We start from the raw sequence: 12642 nt of genomic DNA on the forward strand, positions 1-12642 counted from the left end.
AAAGGGTGCCCAACGGGAGCAGGCCTACCAGAGATGCTGTTGGCGGCTCCAGCGGCCGGGACAAAGGATAAAGCTGGCCTGACAGCATATTCGGCTTGTACAGTTGGAGGAGCTCGATACAGTCCGGCATGCGTCGTGGGTGGCGGTATAGCGGAAGGGCCTGAGACAGAAAAAGTTGCAGCGCGGGACTGCCTACAGAGCCACGAAGAGAAGCGCGAGGAGATTTATTGCAAGCAGATATACACAATTCTCAGCAGGGTACACGAGACTGCACCTGGAGTCCCGCCCTTAGCTTTGCGCTTTTTTAAGTGGCTTGAACCATCCTGCTGTTCTTGCCCGATTATCTCATCCAGGCTCATGTCCAGCCGCGCCGAAACTTGTTCATCATATTCCATCGTGACCAGACACGCTATTTTCTTGCCGGATGAAACAAGGCAAATCGGGCCAAGCGAGCGCTAGCGGCTGACGTCAATGCGGTGTGCGCTCGTGCAGCACGGGAATGCTGCGTTTTGGCACATGCAACCTTGCCGCCTGTGTACCTGGGCCACGGTGCTGCTCATGGCAGCAGTCCCCCAGAGTATAGCCGAACTCTGTCACCGTCTGGTAAGAACTGGACCGGCAAGCAAAGAGGAGGCTCGTCAGTGATGCCGATAAAGGTGCCCTGAACAGCTGATGTCGGAGGGCTTTCGCAACCCAGGTGCCTCCACGCCGGGTGCAGGAAGACGGCTAATGACCACTGCACAGTAGGCGTGGCAAAAATGCAAGAACCGTCTCAGTCACTGGTTCACCTTCACTCAGCAGCAATTGATGAAGCACGACGACCTTTCCTCCGATGCGGGAAATGCCGGGCTGTTCTAAACACTTCAAATCCTCATTAGATGAAAAAAATGTGCAGCCGATGTAATTATATCATTTGAATGGTGCACGATTATCGCGCGGAAGGAAGTGGGGCGCCATTATCTTGGCCAGCTTGCATGCGCTGAGGGACCCAGTCGAAAGTGTCTAGACTCGGCAGTATGGATCGTCCTTTGAGCCTTTTTTGCCAAACAAAACAGGCCAGCCATTAACTCTACAAGGAAATGCCACCTGCTCTGATGCCCTCAGCATTGACCTCGAAATGGAATTCCGCCAGCAATTTGCAGTCCAGCAACAGCAGGTTGTCGCTCATGACTCCACAGCAGCGGACCACTTCGACGAAACCCAACCAAACGCTGCACCTAACTGGATAACAAGCTTGGAAGAGGAGCTAGACAAGAAAGTACTGGTCATTTTGCGCGATGGCAAGAACCTAATTGGTATATTGAGGTCATTCGATCAATATGGCAACTTGATGCTGGAAGGCTGTGTCCAACGAATTATTGTCAATACGTTTTACAATGATATATACCAGGGAGTTATGATCATTAGGGGGGAAAACATACTGCTTTTCGGAGCCGTAGACGAGTCGAAGCCTAGCCCACTCGAGTCCCGACCTCTGTGGGAGATCCTGCAGATGCATGAGGAACAGGTAGGAGACGTGAGGACCTCAGCACATGCTTTCTGGTACTGTTTTAACTCTAGAAGCAGCCGTACTCACGTTGAGTGCATGTTACCATAACCGTTCACGGGCCAGCTGGCTAGTTGCGAAATCAATGCTAAATCGAGCACTACGCGCAAACTACAGGATCCAGGTGTGCGCAGGTTTCCATATTCGTGTACGGCATTTTATTTGTGGTCCTTACATCCGCAGGAACAACGTGAGAGCAAGAGACGGCGAAACCTGCGGCATTTGGGTGATTTCCTCTATGGTTATGATCTACCAGATGAGTGAAAAATGTCGAGGTCTGCTGAGGAGGGAGGCATTCAGGGACCAATGAATCGCAGAAGATATTTCTGGCAACTAAACAGCACGCAGCTGCGGCCCTGTCTTTGGTTTCCACCGAAGCCTGAGCGTCAACGGCACCGCTGCGTGATGCGCTAGCTGAATTTGGGTGGATTCAATAGTATACGCAGGAGACCTGCGTGAAAAACGATTTTTTGATGTAAGCCCGCTAGGAGCTGGTGGGTGATGTGCTCGCTGCGACAGGCTGCTGAGACAGTTGAATGGATTCGTACCTAGGCCTGCTTGATGGCCGTCAGTCCAGTTGCCGGCATTGCCCTGCTTCATAGGATGTCTCGGAAGGCTGCGTGACGTGAGCTGTCATGCAGTACATGGGACATAGCACCCCGGTGAGTAAAACTGCACGTGGGTGCCTCCATCTAGCCTTCGGGGGCACACTTCTGAGCGCGGTCGAGCATTTTTTATTGATGAAACTGCTAAGTCGTAGCTGTTTGTTAAAGGAATGTGGAGGGAGAAGCTCGTTCATTGTTGCATGTTGCATGCACCAACCACATATAGTTCACTGCCTAGCGATCTCGATTTGGGGTCAACTCAGCTGTATATGACTAGTGGATCCCGTATTACAGAAAAAGCTTCTGAAACACTTGTCGTCACTGTACTTGTCCATTACTGTCCTAATTCCTTCTCTAGATGAGAAGCCTGAACTGATACGTTGCGACGCTGGCGACGACCACAGTTGCACAGTTGGCTTCAACAGAGGGCTTGACGAGAGTTGCTTTTTTAAGGAACACGGAGTTCATTTGTTGTGTTGTATTAACCACATTCGATCTTGCGAATGGCAACTGTGGCGGTATGCTAAGAGTCGTAGTTCTCTAGGACCTGCTAGTCCGATCGCACATGAGGCTCAGTACACAGCGCTTATTCGACAAAGGTACCTTGTTCCGATTGTCTTCGTTCCANCAGCTGCTACATTAGAAGGGTACCAAATTTAGAAGGGAGTGCTACCCAGCTTCAGACACGTACGGCTTAGCGCGTTTCGGGGCACGGTGCACTTGGTAACGACAAATTCTTCGCTGTATATACACATAGTATGCATTGCTCCCTCAAGTAGAGCTATTAAATAGTCTCAGTTGTAAGCTTGTTTGCCCAGGAGTCCAAGAAGGAGCCATATGGGGCCAATCAACTGTGCCTTCCGTTGGCAACGGAGCACACAGCCTAATATATATTATATATACTGGTCTGCGATTGGAAACCGAGTTTCGGCAAGAAATACGACTGGCCTCAGCCGCCGCATCAATCGCGACCCTAAATACCACGTGAATAGCGTTGGGGAGGATGCATCTACTGAATGTTTACTTCGGATTTCTGGCCGGGAGCCAAGGGAGTGACGGAAACTTGCACGTACGGGTTAACAGGCCTGCTGGCCGCAGCGAGCATTTCACGTTGCATTGTGGTCATACGTTCTGTTCCAGCATATTGTGCTCCCTCCACTGCCTCTTGCATGGGTTGTTGTTGAGCTGCTTGCTCGGCCGCCGTGTACTCAGCCTGCTGCTGCTGCTGTTGCTGTTCTTGGGTCATCTGTGGTGGGGGAGTGCCCATATGAGGTTGTTGTGGGTATCCAGCCTGAGCGAGCACCTCGACAGTTCCGGCAGTAGCTTCTGTAACGTGGTCTACTCGCGGAGCACAGCAAGACGACATTGTGTAGCAGACGCCACCAGGTTGGAAGCTCCCTTTGAATTGCTCTTTGCTTCCTTGGTAGTACAAGGGAAGAAGCTGCGGGTTTCCCATAGCTTCCTTAGGCACTGGGTGTTCAATCGTTCGCTGGACATGTACAGGAACCGGGACTTCTTTGTATCGCGGCTCTATCTTTGGGCACAGATATTCTTGAACAATCTGAAGCTCGACAGGTACTGGGACATTACGGTCAACGAGTTTCTCGACGGGGATTGGTCTGTAGTGTGTCATAGGAACCTCAACTGGCTTGGGGATATGCCTGTACTGGGGAGTCATCACGTTTCTGTAGGTGTGTTGTATGTGAGGCACTTCGACAACTTTCTCCATTTCAAAGGGTCTCTGCACAACCTGAGTGTATGTTTTCTCGACCACCTCTTCTTGTTTGACTTCCTCTGTAACTTCAATTGGTTGCTCGAACGCCACATCGCGGTACTCTACCTCGGGAATCTCAATCAGCTTCTCCTTTACGACCTTTCGGGGGACTGGAATGACTCTTTCCTGCACTACAACGCGCGGTACTTCAATGATCTTCTCTTGGTAGACGTATTGGGGCACTTCAACGATCTTGTCAACCACCTGCATGAACGAATTCAGAATGAGTGAAATGCCTTGATCAGCCAGGTCTCTACGAGTTTTCTCTAGAGATCGTTCTTGTGCGATGGTTGGGCTCGCCAAGCTGCCTCTACGAGATATCACACACGCACCTTGACTTGGGGAACTTCGACAATCTTCTCCTGATACACCACTTTCGGGACGTGAGTGATACGCTCCTGGATGACGGGTTTGGGGACGTGAGTAATCTTCTCGTGCACAACTGTCTGGGGGACTTCAACGATGCGGTCTACATATTGGACTTGAGGAACCTCGATGATGCGTTCCTCAACTTCATGCTTCAACACTTCCACAATGCGTTCCTGAATGAAAAGCAAAGCACAAAGCGCTGCCACAAAGTGTCCCAAGTACGGTGATGTCTTCATCCCTACGAAGCTCCTGTCACCATTCGTCACCAATGAATCAGCTACTATCGGCGATTGCTTTCGGCTGCTGCAGTCAAAACACTCCAAGTATGTATGCTCCAGAGAGCAGGATGGAACATGCAATATTTGTGGAAAGTGAGACACTTGTGTGGCGGCTTTGACTGCCGTCCGAACAGAAAAGCTAAACGGGTCATAATTCGGGCAAACAGCTTCAAACACCTACCTGAACAAGCGGTTCGAGGTATCTTGGTTCCCCTTGTTGAGCGATGGTTCCCGAAACCAAACGACTTCCAGGAGGCAATTGTCCCTGTTGTTGCTGCTGTTCAGCCTGCTCGGCTTCGCCGTCGCCAGGGCAGCATGGCGCGCAGCATTCGCTGAAGGCCTTCATTTTGCCAGGCAATGCGGGTAGTAAGTTAGTATTTTATGATATAGTGTTGAGGAAAAGTCCAAATGCTGCGGGGTGGACTGAATTACAAGGTCAAAAGTTTGGTGGATGCCGGAGGAAACCTCAGGTGTCAACCAGCGGTCCGACTGGATTGGACCTGTCGGCACCAGCTGGTGAGATGGTCTAGCCCAACACAATGTTGTGCTGGTGAAGAATATTTATCTTGAGATATTTTGTAATTGGTTTGATGAAAGAAAATATTCCAGTCATCAATGCAGTGGTGAGGTGTGAGTGCGCAGTTTCCGTCAGGGACTGCAAGCAAACAGCCACAATAGAAGCAAACGGAAAGCAGAATCGATCGCGCTGATGAGCCTTTCGGTACCAGTAGATCGCCGTCAACGAGCTGTTGCCCCGGCAAGCCGTTGCGGCTGTGCAGGCCGATGCTCCACCCGGACCGTGGCCTGCTGCGGCTCGAGAGCGCATCGGCTGCAGCAGGCTGTGCGTGGCGTGTCGGCAGCTGGCCGGGTTTGCCGCATACAGCCATAGAGTTTCTGGGCACCTTTTTCGACCTATCACCGCTTATTATTGGAAAATTTTCTGAACAACTTACAACAACACCCTTTATTTAGCCTACAGCCTTCCTATTCCACCATTCTTGACGAGCCCACCTGCCCAACGGTCGCGCGTGGCTCGATACCCAGGCAGCCGTAATCCCGAGCGTGCCCTGTGGATGGACAGAGCCTCAACTCCCTTTCCTTCCGTTTAATCAATCAATACAAAATGTTCTCAGGCTGCAGCGATTGTTGCGCCCCTGGTGGGGAGGGCAGTCAAGAGCAACAGCAGCAACAGCAGCAGCAGCAGCAACAGCCAGGCCAACGTCAACAAGCCCAGCTGAATATCCCCTCAAATGCTCACCTCCATGCAACTGCAGAGTCTGTTCGATCTGTCACACTTGAAGAAAGGACTGAAAGAGAAAGAGCTGTCGCCATCTCCGAGCAAACCGAGCGCCAGTGGGTGAGCTGTCGAGCCAAACGGGTCACACGGGTCGATAGGTTGTGCATTTGCTGCACACAGTGGGAGAAAATAATCGAACTCTTTAAATTTTAACATGGCGACATGTTTACAGCGTTGTCTCAGGTTGGGTGGAATATCAGTGACACAACTAGCCATCACGGTTGGGCANAGATAAGACAATTTGACACCATCCTGTGTTCCTTCTGTACTTTGCGCCATGAACCTTCCAGGTCGCCATCACTGCGTACCAGCCAGTCGACACTGTCGTAAAGACTGTAGAGGTCCCCGTTGTGAGAACAGTTGAAACCTACGTGCCAAAGGTAGTGGTTGAAGAAAAGATTGTCGAGGTCCCCAAGTTTGTTCCAGAATATGTAGAAAAGGTAAGGGAGCACTCCCAATGTAAACCGTCCCTACGAATGTACCAGAGGTGCAACCGTCACTTCCATTTAAGACAAGGCTGTAGAACAGGGTATGTGTTAGGTGAAACAAATGGCTTGTCCAAACAAAATTACTGTCGCCTAACTTCCGCAGATTGTGGAAGTCCCTGAGGTCAAGGTGGTGGACAAGATAGTTGAGCTCCCCCGCTACGAATACCAATATAAATATGTACACAAGATTGAGACACAGGAGAACATCATTCAGAGACCCAAGTACGAGACCAAGTATGTGGAGAAAATCGTCGAAGTTCCACAAGTCAAGGAGGTCGTTCGCTACCAGGATGTCGAAGAAGTTGAAGAGGTCATCAGGTGAGCGCAGTGTCCGGAATTTGTATAGACAGTTCGCGCATGAAAACGCGGTGGCTCATCGAACACTTTTTTCCGCTTGATGCGATACTCAACAGGTACGTTCCAAAAGGCCAGGTGGCTGAGGAAGAGTGGGAAAAGCTCAAACAGAAACACGAAGAAGAGGTCAAGATAGAGAAGGAGGCCAGAGAGGCCCAGTACAAGGCTGAGCAAGAGTACCAGCAGCTCATTGCAGAGGAACAAGCAGCTTATGAAGCCAAGCGCATGGGCATGCCTAGCGCTGGAACTGCACCTATGCCTCCAGTAAGCTATAAGCAATGACTTTGGCAAACAGGATAGACGCATACAACTTCTACACGTAGTTATTGCGTTCCTTCAACTTAGTTTCATTAATCATGATTAAGTGCGCCTGCATACTGTGCAAATCCAGGCTCCTCGTTTGGAACAAGTCTTCAAGCCTAAGGTTGTGAAGACCGTCGAAATCCAAAAACACGTCCCGGTCTCTGTTGATGTCCCTGTACCCTATATGGTGCCGAAGCCCATTGTCGTCCCAGTTCAAGTACCAGTTCTCAAGTTTAGGGATCACTTCGTTCCAGTTCCAGTGAGGCGCCGCGTTGTTCCTCGCATCCGCTGGACAAACGAGGTCTACGAGGTTGAGTGCATTAAAGAAAAGCCTTACCTCCAGGTTCAGGACATTATCAAGCCTGTACCATGCGACGTTGAAATTAAGGTCCACGAATTCGTAGAGAAAGCACAGCCAATCAACCCTGCGGAACTTTCACAGGCAGACGTTCACGCAATGTGGATGAGAGTCAACGCCGATTTGGCGGAAAAGAGAAAAGAAGAGCTTGGAGAAAGGTATCCGTATGTCCAACACCCAGAAGGAACTGTATTCGGCGAACCTGGCAGCAAGCGGACAGAAGAAGGCGCAGAAGGAGCTGAACTTAGCGATCCCGAGGCCCGTGAAGGCGTCGAGCCGCTCGCATTGCACCCTGGCCACCCTCTAAACATGACATACCTCCAGAACGAATGGATCAAGAAGGAAACTACAGCAACACATGAAATGTATACTCCTGAGTGGTTTGAGGCTCACCAGAAGGCTTTGCACAACGTGACGATGCAGTATCCGACCCAAGTCCAACTGTCAGCTGAACAGGCTGCACGGCTGCAGCAAGATTCTCAGACCTTTGGGGAGGCACCGTGGGTTGAGGTTGATGAACATGGCTTGCCGAAGCGAAACACTCAAAAAACCGAACAGGAGGCTAAATGCTGCAGTGTCTGCTCAGCAGCATGCGGAGGAGGGAACAGTTCATGCTGCACGTGCGGCGGAGACAATTAAGCAGGAGGCTTACATATTATGCATGCGTTTCTCCCTTTGCACAGCGTCAACATAGCGTACATGGTCCAAATGTCGGGAATGCAGAGTAGCCCGATTGAAAATTTGAGACTATCTCTTTTGTTGGCTGAGCCCCTTGTATACCCAGATGCCTCATGCATCTATTCACTTCTCATGTAATGCAACTACAATCACTTCATCATTAGCTACAAACATGCCTTATGCTTTCAAGTGAGACTGATATTGTGGGAGCTAGCTACTACAGCACAGCTGTCAGTGCCTGATCGTGAGGCAGCTGGAGTTCTCCCGAAAGCTCAGGGTGCACCGTGTGTCGTCTCAGCTGCCTCTTCGCAGCCATTTTTGCATTTGTCGGGGCACCTTGTCAGTGCTCTAGTGATTTATCATTGGCAACTGCTGTGGAAAAGTCCACACGATTTGTGGTGCTTTCAAAACATTACCGATATAAAAAGATTTAAGATTTGAGGAGTTTTCATGCACTAGGGAGGCAACCGCGCAAGTAATGTGCTAGTTGGCTCAGTACAAAGAAAAACGCTTAGTGCTAGTTTGCTCAGTACAAAGAAAAACGCTTAGTGCTAGTTTGCTGAGTACTGAGAAAAAAGCTTAGTAAATGCTGTCGTTCCCCGCATACAAGATTATTCATTTTATTTCTTCAGGTACTTGCATAACCCAGACTTATAGTATTGTCCGAAGGCCTCCTCCACCATGGCCCTTGTCAATGATACGTCTTCTAGAGTGTATTGGTGTTTCGATAGTTTATTGCGGGTCTTTTTATCTTCCTGACAAAATTCAGCCATTCGCGAGCGTGCCTGCTCTGTCAGTGGAATTTTGAAGTGACTGTAAATCTTAGACACCGTGCCCAGGGGATTTTCGATCAAATCCTTGTACTGCACATCCAGTATTTGATCTTTTAGGTCGGGCCTTGNGATGACATTGCTTCCAGTTCAAGTTTCCCGAGCTCGGCAGGATTCACTGAGTCAAGTAGGGACTGCTGGGCGCACCTGACCAAGCTTGCCCAGCTGGCTAAGGTGTCCTTCGGGTCCCTGTAAATACCAAAGAAGCAGATTCAGCATCCGAAGCTGCATACTTGCTGAATCTACGGTATACGCGTTCATAAAGTCAAATGGGAGGGCAGTCTTCTGCAACTCAGTCTTACCGATGCATAAAGATAATCCTCGCATCCGGGTATGTCTCGAACAACGCGTCAAGAGTGAAGAGGTGGAATGGCATCTTCAGAAGCCAGCGATCTGCGACTCGCTGGTACTGCAGATGCTGGAGGAAACGCTTGTGGAATCTGTAGGCATTCTTCATTTCCTGGAAGTCATTGGCATACAACCACTTCCTGTACGATGGTACGTTGAATTCGGTACAAATTGAGTAGCATCTTCCGCAGTGCTCCAGCATAACAAAGTCCTCCTCTGGAAGCTCGGCGCTTTGTGCATGGATACTGATCCACTCTTCAGAGAGAGCTAATTGGCTGTCGAGCACTTCTTGTGCAAATTTAATCCTAGGGTCCTGAAGGTACTCAATCCACACCGACAAGATTCATCTGCGGAAGGAAATACCAGTGAGGGAAATGTGCAACTTGCTACACGTGTGTAAACGACTCTGGCGATTCCGGAGAGTGGCTCGTGGTGTGACGCACATGCTTCCACGACTCAGGGTCGTTGCTGAGACCTTTTTGGCAGTAGTCACCATTGTTGCCATAAGGAGCAATCATTTCACAATAACGAGCTGAGCGGTTGGATATGTCAGTTGCCATGATATTTTGTAGGAATGTCGTGCCTGTCCTGTTTAGTCCAACAATTATCAGTGGCTTCTTTATCTCCAGCTGCTCAATTTCTGGGTGCTGGATCCTCATTTTTTCCATGTACATCAGGTTCATCAGCTGCTGACGAACAGTGCGGAACATGGCCAACTTGCCACAGAACGAGGGGTTGGACTCCTGCAGAAGCGAGTCCTTCAAGATGTGCAGGGGCTTCATGAAGTAGTCGTGGTCTTCGCCAAGTGAGTCTAAGCCAGACATCCTCTTTGCATCCTCCAAACACGCTTCAGGATCCACCCGAATTGCCTTAGAATTCTTCGGGAAGAACCCTGATTGCACACTGAAAAGAGAACAACACATAAACCCGATACACTTACAATAAGCAGCATGCACAAGAATGCCGTGCATGCTTTGATACGCGGATGCTGCCAAGTGGGTGCATACCTGTAGAGCAAGGAATTTTTGAAAACATCTCTCTGATCTGGCCACTTGGCATCCGGAAGTTCCTCGAAAATGTTCTTGTTTTCTATAGGAAAATCGTCGGTGCGTTGCTCTGAATCAAACCAATATTTCCTCATGAATTGCATCAGCGGCACAAACTTGAAAACGGGAGATTCGGGTCCACGGGCTTTGACTGCAGCCAGGAATTCGTCAACGCTGGCACCTTTATACGCCAGCCCAAGTTCTTGACTCCAAATCTCCAGGTGCTCCCTGGGGATACAAAATAGACATGCAGAATGTCAGTCGAGTGCACGGAGCCTTCCCCAAGTCCCATTTTTACATTTCCTTCCCTGTCTGAATATTCGTTTGGGTCGAAACTCACCTTGTTATGGCACGCGGGTCAAATAGATGATAGATGAAGTGCTTCGGTTTTTCCAAAAATGACACGCCGACCTGCAGTGTCACATGCACATTTCCGCTAGAAGCTCTCTTCATGAGGGTATCCATCCTACTCGACGACTCCCCTTTATATTTGCTGTGCAATATGCAGGATTGCTTACCAGCATTTCGCATATAATATCGACTGGGGTGAGGGGAGCAGCGGCACATCCGACAGGGAAAATTCCCTCTTGAATAGTGGACACCATGAGTGCTGTCGCATAGTCTGTTCTGTTCGTGTAGCCCGTAGAGTAGGCCACGTAGGTATTCGGCAAGCGATATATGAACACAGGCAGACCCTTATCCCTGGCGCTGCACAAGACCAACTCAGCTGCCCACTTTGACCAAGGATATCCCATCCTCAACGGGGGGTAGAAGGCATCCATTTCCTCTACCGTAGGCCTGCTGTCTTCAGTGATACGGTAGTCCCTGTATGCCCCAGTAAATTCACAAAAGAAAGCTGGGAATTGCCCTAGAGTAGACGCAAAGTGCAGCGGCTTCAATCTATTTCTTGTGCAAAAGTTGACGATTCCTTGGATGCAGAGCACATTTGAAGAGCGTAGTCGCGCGTAGTTGCTGAGTAGATTCACATCCCCTCCAGTGTGGTAAACTACATCAACTGTTTTGGAGAGCTTTTCTATCTGATCTTCTTCAAGACCCATGTTCGGGAGGGTGAAATCACCAGGTAGAGGGCGGATTCGACTAGAATACTCTTCCTTCCAGCACTTGGCTTCTTTGCACGCCTGTCGAATCCTATCAAGAGCGTGATTCGCGTCTTTAGCACGGACGATGCACACAACTTCCATATCTTTAGTTGCTTCCAGGAGAACAGAAAGCTGGATCCGTCCAACAAACCCTGTGGCTCCAGTCAGTAGAGCGATTCGGTAGTTATCCGGCGAGGTAGGCGGTTCCACAGTCTTCACATCGAACGTCAGTTGGTTTATCAATGACTCAACGTCTTCTTTTGGGTGAGGCACCCTGACTGCCAACCGAGGTTTTCTCTTGACTGCAGCTGTTGCCTCAGCACGGCTGGCAAACGCGTCTCGAAGCTCCTCCCATGCTACGTTTAGCCGGTCGAAGTCCTCCGAAACAGAAACTTCCAGTTTTTCTAGTGCACCCACGATATCTTCTACAGCAGCCATCTCGCTGAGGGATCCATACGATGCAGTTAACGAGTCCACATACAAGGCATATCGTTCCGCTGGGACAAGCACAGACATCAGCCACTGGTCGATGGTCATTTGCAGGGTGTCCACCAGCGTTCCTCTGGTACCAGATGCGCCGTCGGGTGATTTGGCCCTGTTCAGAATGTACTCAGCAATGTCCTCGACACTGGGATTCTCGAACATTAAATTCTGTGGAAGCTTCACTCCAGTTTTCTCTGCAACCGAGTTCCGGAATTCCACTGCACCGAGGGAATCAAGCCCTAGGTCAATAAGCGGGGTTGTTGCATTCGGCTTTTCAGTTGATCCAGAAACAGCCTGCGCAACATCGACGAGAATTTCGACGAGGGCTTCTTTGCTTATGGAATTAAGGTCCACTGTGGAGCTAAACGCCACTGCCGTAGCCGTGGAAACATCTGAGAAAAACGGTGGTGGGTCGAAAGCGTAGCGCCTGAGGAATTTGCGCCACATCAATGCCTGAGCGCACACTACTGCTTGTTGGGGACTCTTTAGCACGTCCAGCAGAACCCTTGTTCCCAGTTCATTGCTTATTCCCATCATGCCAGCCTTGTCAATGTGTTGTCTCAACCCAGCTGCCATTCCCTGCTCGACCCATGGTCCCCACTGGATGCTCTGTCCACACAGTCCTATGGATCTGCGCCACAATGCAAGGGAGTCAAGGCAGGAGTTGGACGCTGCGTAATTCGCCTGACCGAAGTTTCCCAAAAGCGCAGCAACTGAAGAGAACATCAAGAAAATTTCGAGGTCCTTGTTCAAGTCCAACTCGTCGCACACCTCGTGCAGATTCC

General features: G+C 50.0%; 4 protein-coding genes across 4 annotated transcripts; 2 read left to right on the top strand and 2 right to left on the bottom strand.

The window, feature by feature from the left end:
• Positions 1–1117: 1117 nt before the first annotated feature.
• EMH_0029930 (U6 snRNA-associated Sm-like protein LSm1, putative) lies at positions 1118–1810 on the top strand (the record flags this gene model as incomplete). The annotated part of the gene is made up of 2 exons (XM_038022146.1): positions 1118–1507; positions 1730–1810. 2 exons carry the CDS (start codon positions 1118–1120, stop codon positions 1808–1810), a joined length of 471 nt encoding a protein of 156 aa, XP_037878000.1.
• A 1350-nt stretch (positions 1811–3160) lies between these two features.
• Positions 3161–4918, bottom strand: EMH_0029940 (membrane skeletal protein IMC1, putative; the record flags this gene model as incomplete). Its single annotated transcript, XM_038022147.1, has 3 exons — positions 3161–4129; positions 4258–4467; positions 4754–4918. 3 exons carry the CDS (start codon positions 4916–4918, stop codon positions 3161–3163), a joined length of 1344 nt encoding a protein of 447 aa, XP_037878001.1.
• Positions 4919–5695: 777 nt separating this feature from the next.
• On the top strand, positions 5696–8188 carry EMH_0029950 (membrane skeletal protein IMC1, putative; the record flags this gene model as incomplete). The annotated part of the gene is made up of 6 exons (XM_038022148.1): positions 5696–5929; positions 6160–6309; positions 6461–6675; positions 6771–6975; positions 7103–7872; positions 8056–8188. The coding sequence occupies 6 exons, from the start codon at positions 5696–5698 to the stop codon at positions 8186–8188; spliced, it is 1707 nt and encodes a 568-aa protein (XP_037878002.1).
• Positions 8189–8670: 482 nt separating this feature from the next.
• On the bottom strand, positions 8671–12433 carry EMH_0029960 (Type I fatty acid synthase, related; the record flags this gene model as incomplete). Its single annotated transcript, XM_038022149.1, has 7 exons — positions 8671–8805; positions 9033–9069; positions 9183–9541; positions 9672–10131; positions 10236–10502; positions 10615–10685; positions 10793–12433. 7 exons carry the CDS (start codon positions 12431–12433, stop codon positions 8671–8673), a joined length of 2970 nt encoding a protein of 989 aa, XP_037878003.1.
• Between the last annotated feature and the right edge of the window lie 209 nt (positions 12434–12642).

This window comes from Eimeria mitis, genomic scaffold (assembly GCF_000499745.2).
Source record: "Eimeria mitis Houghton genomic scaffold, Emh_scaff1116, whole genome shotgun sequence".
Classification (NCBI taxonomy): domain Eukaryota; phylum Apicomplexa; class Conoidasida; order Eucoccidiorida; family Eimeriidae; genus Eimeria; species Eimeria mitis.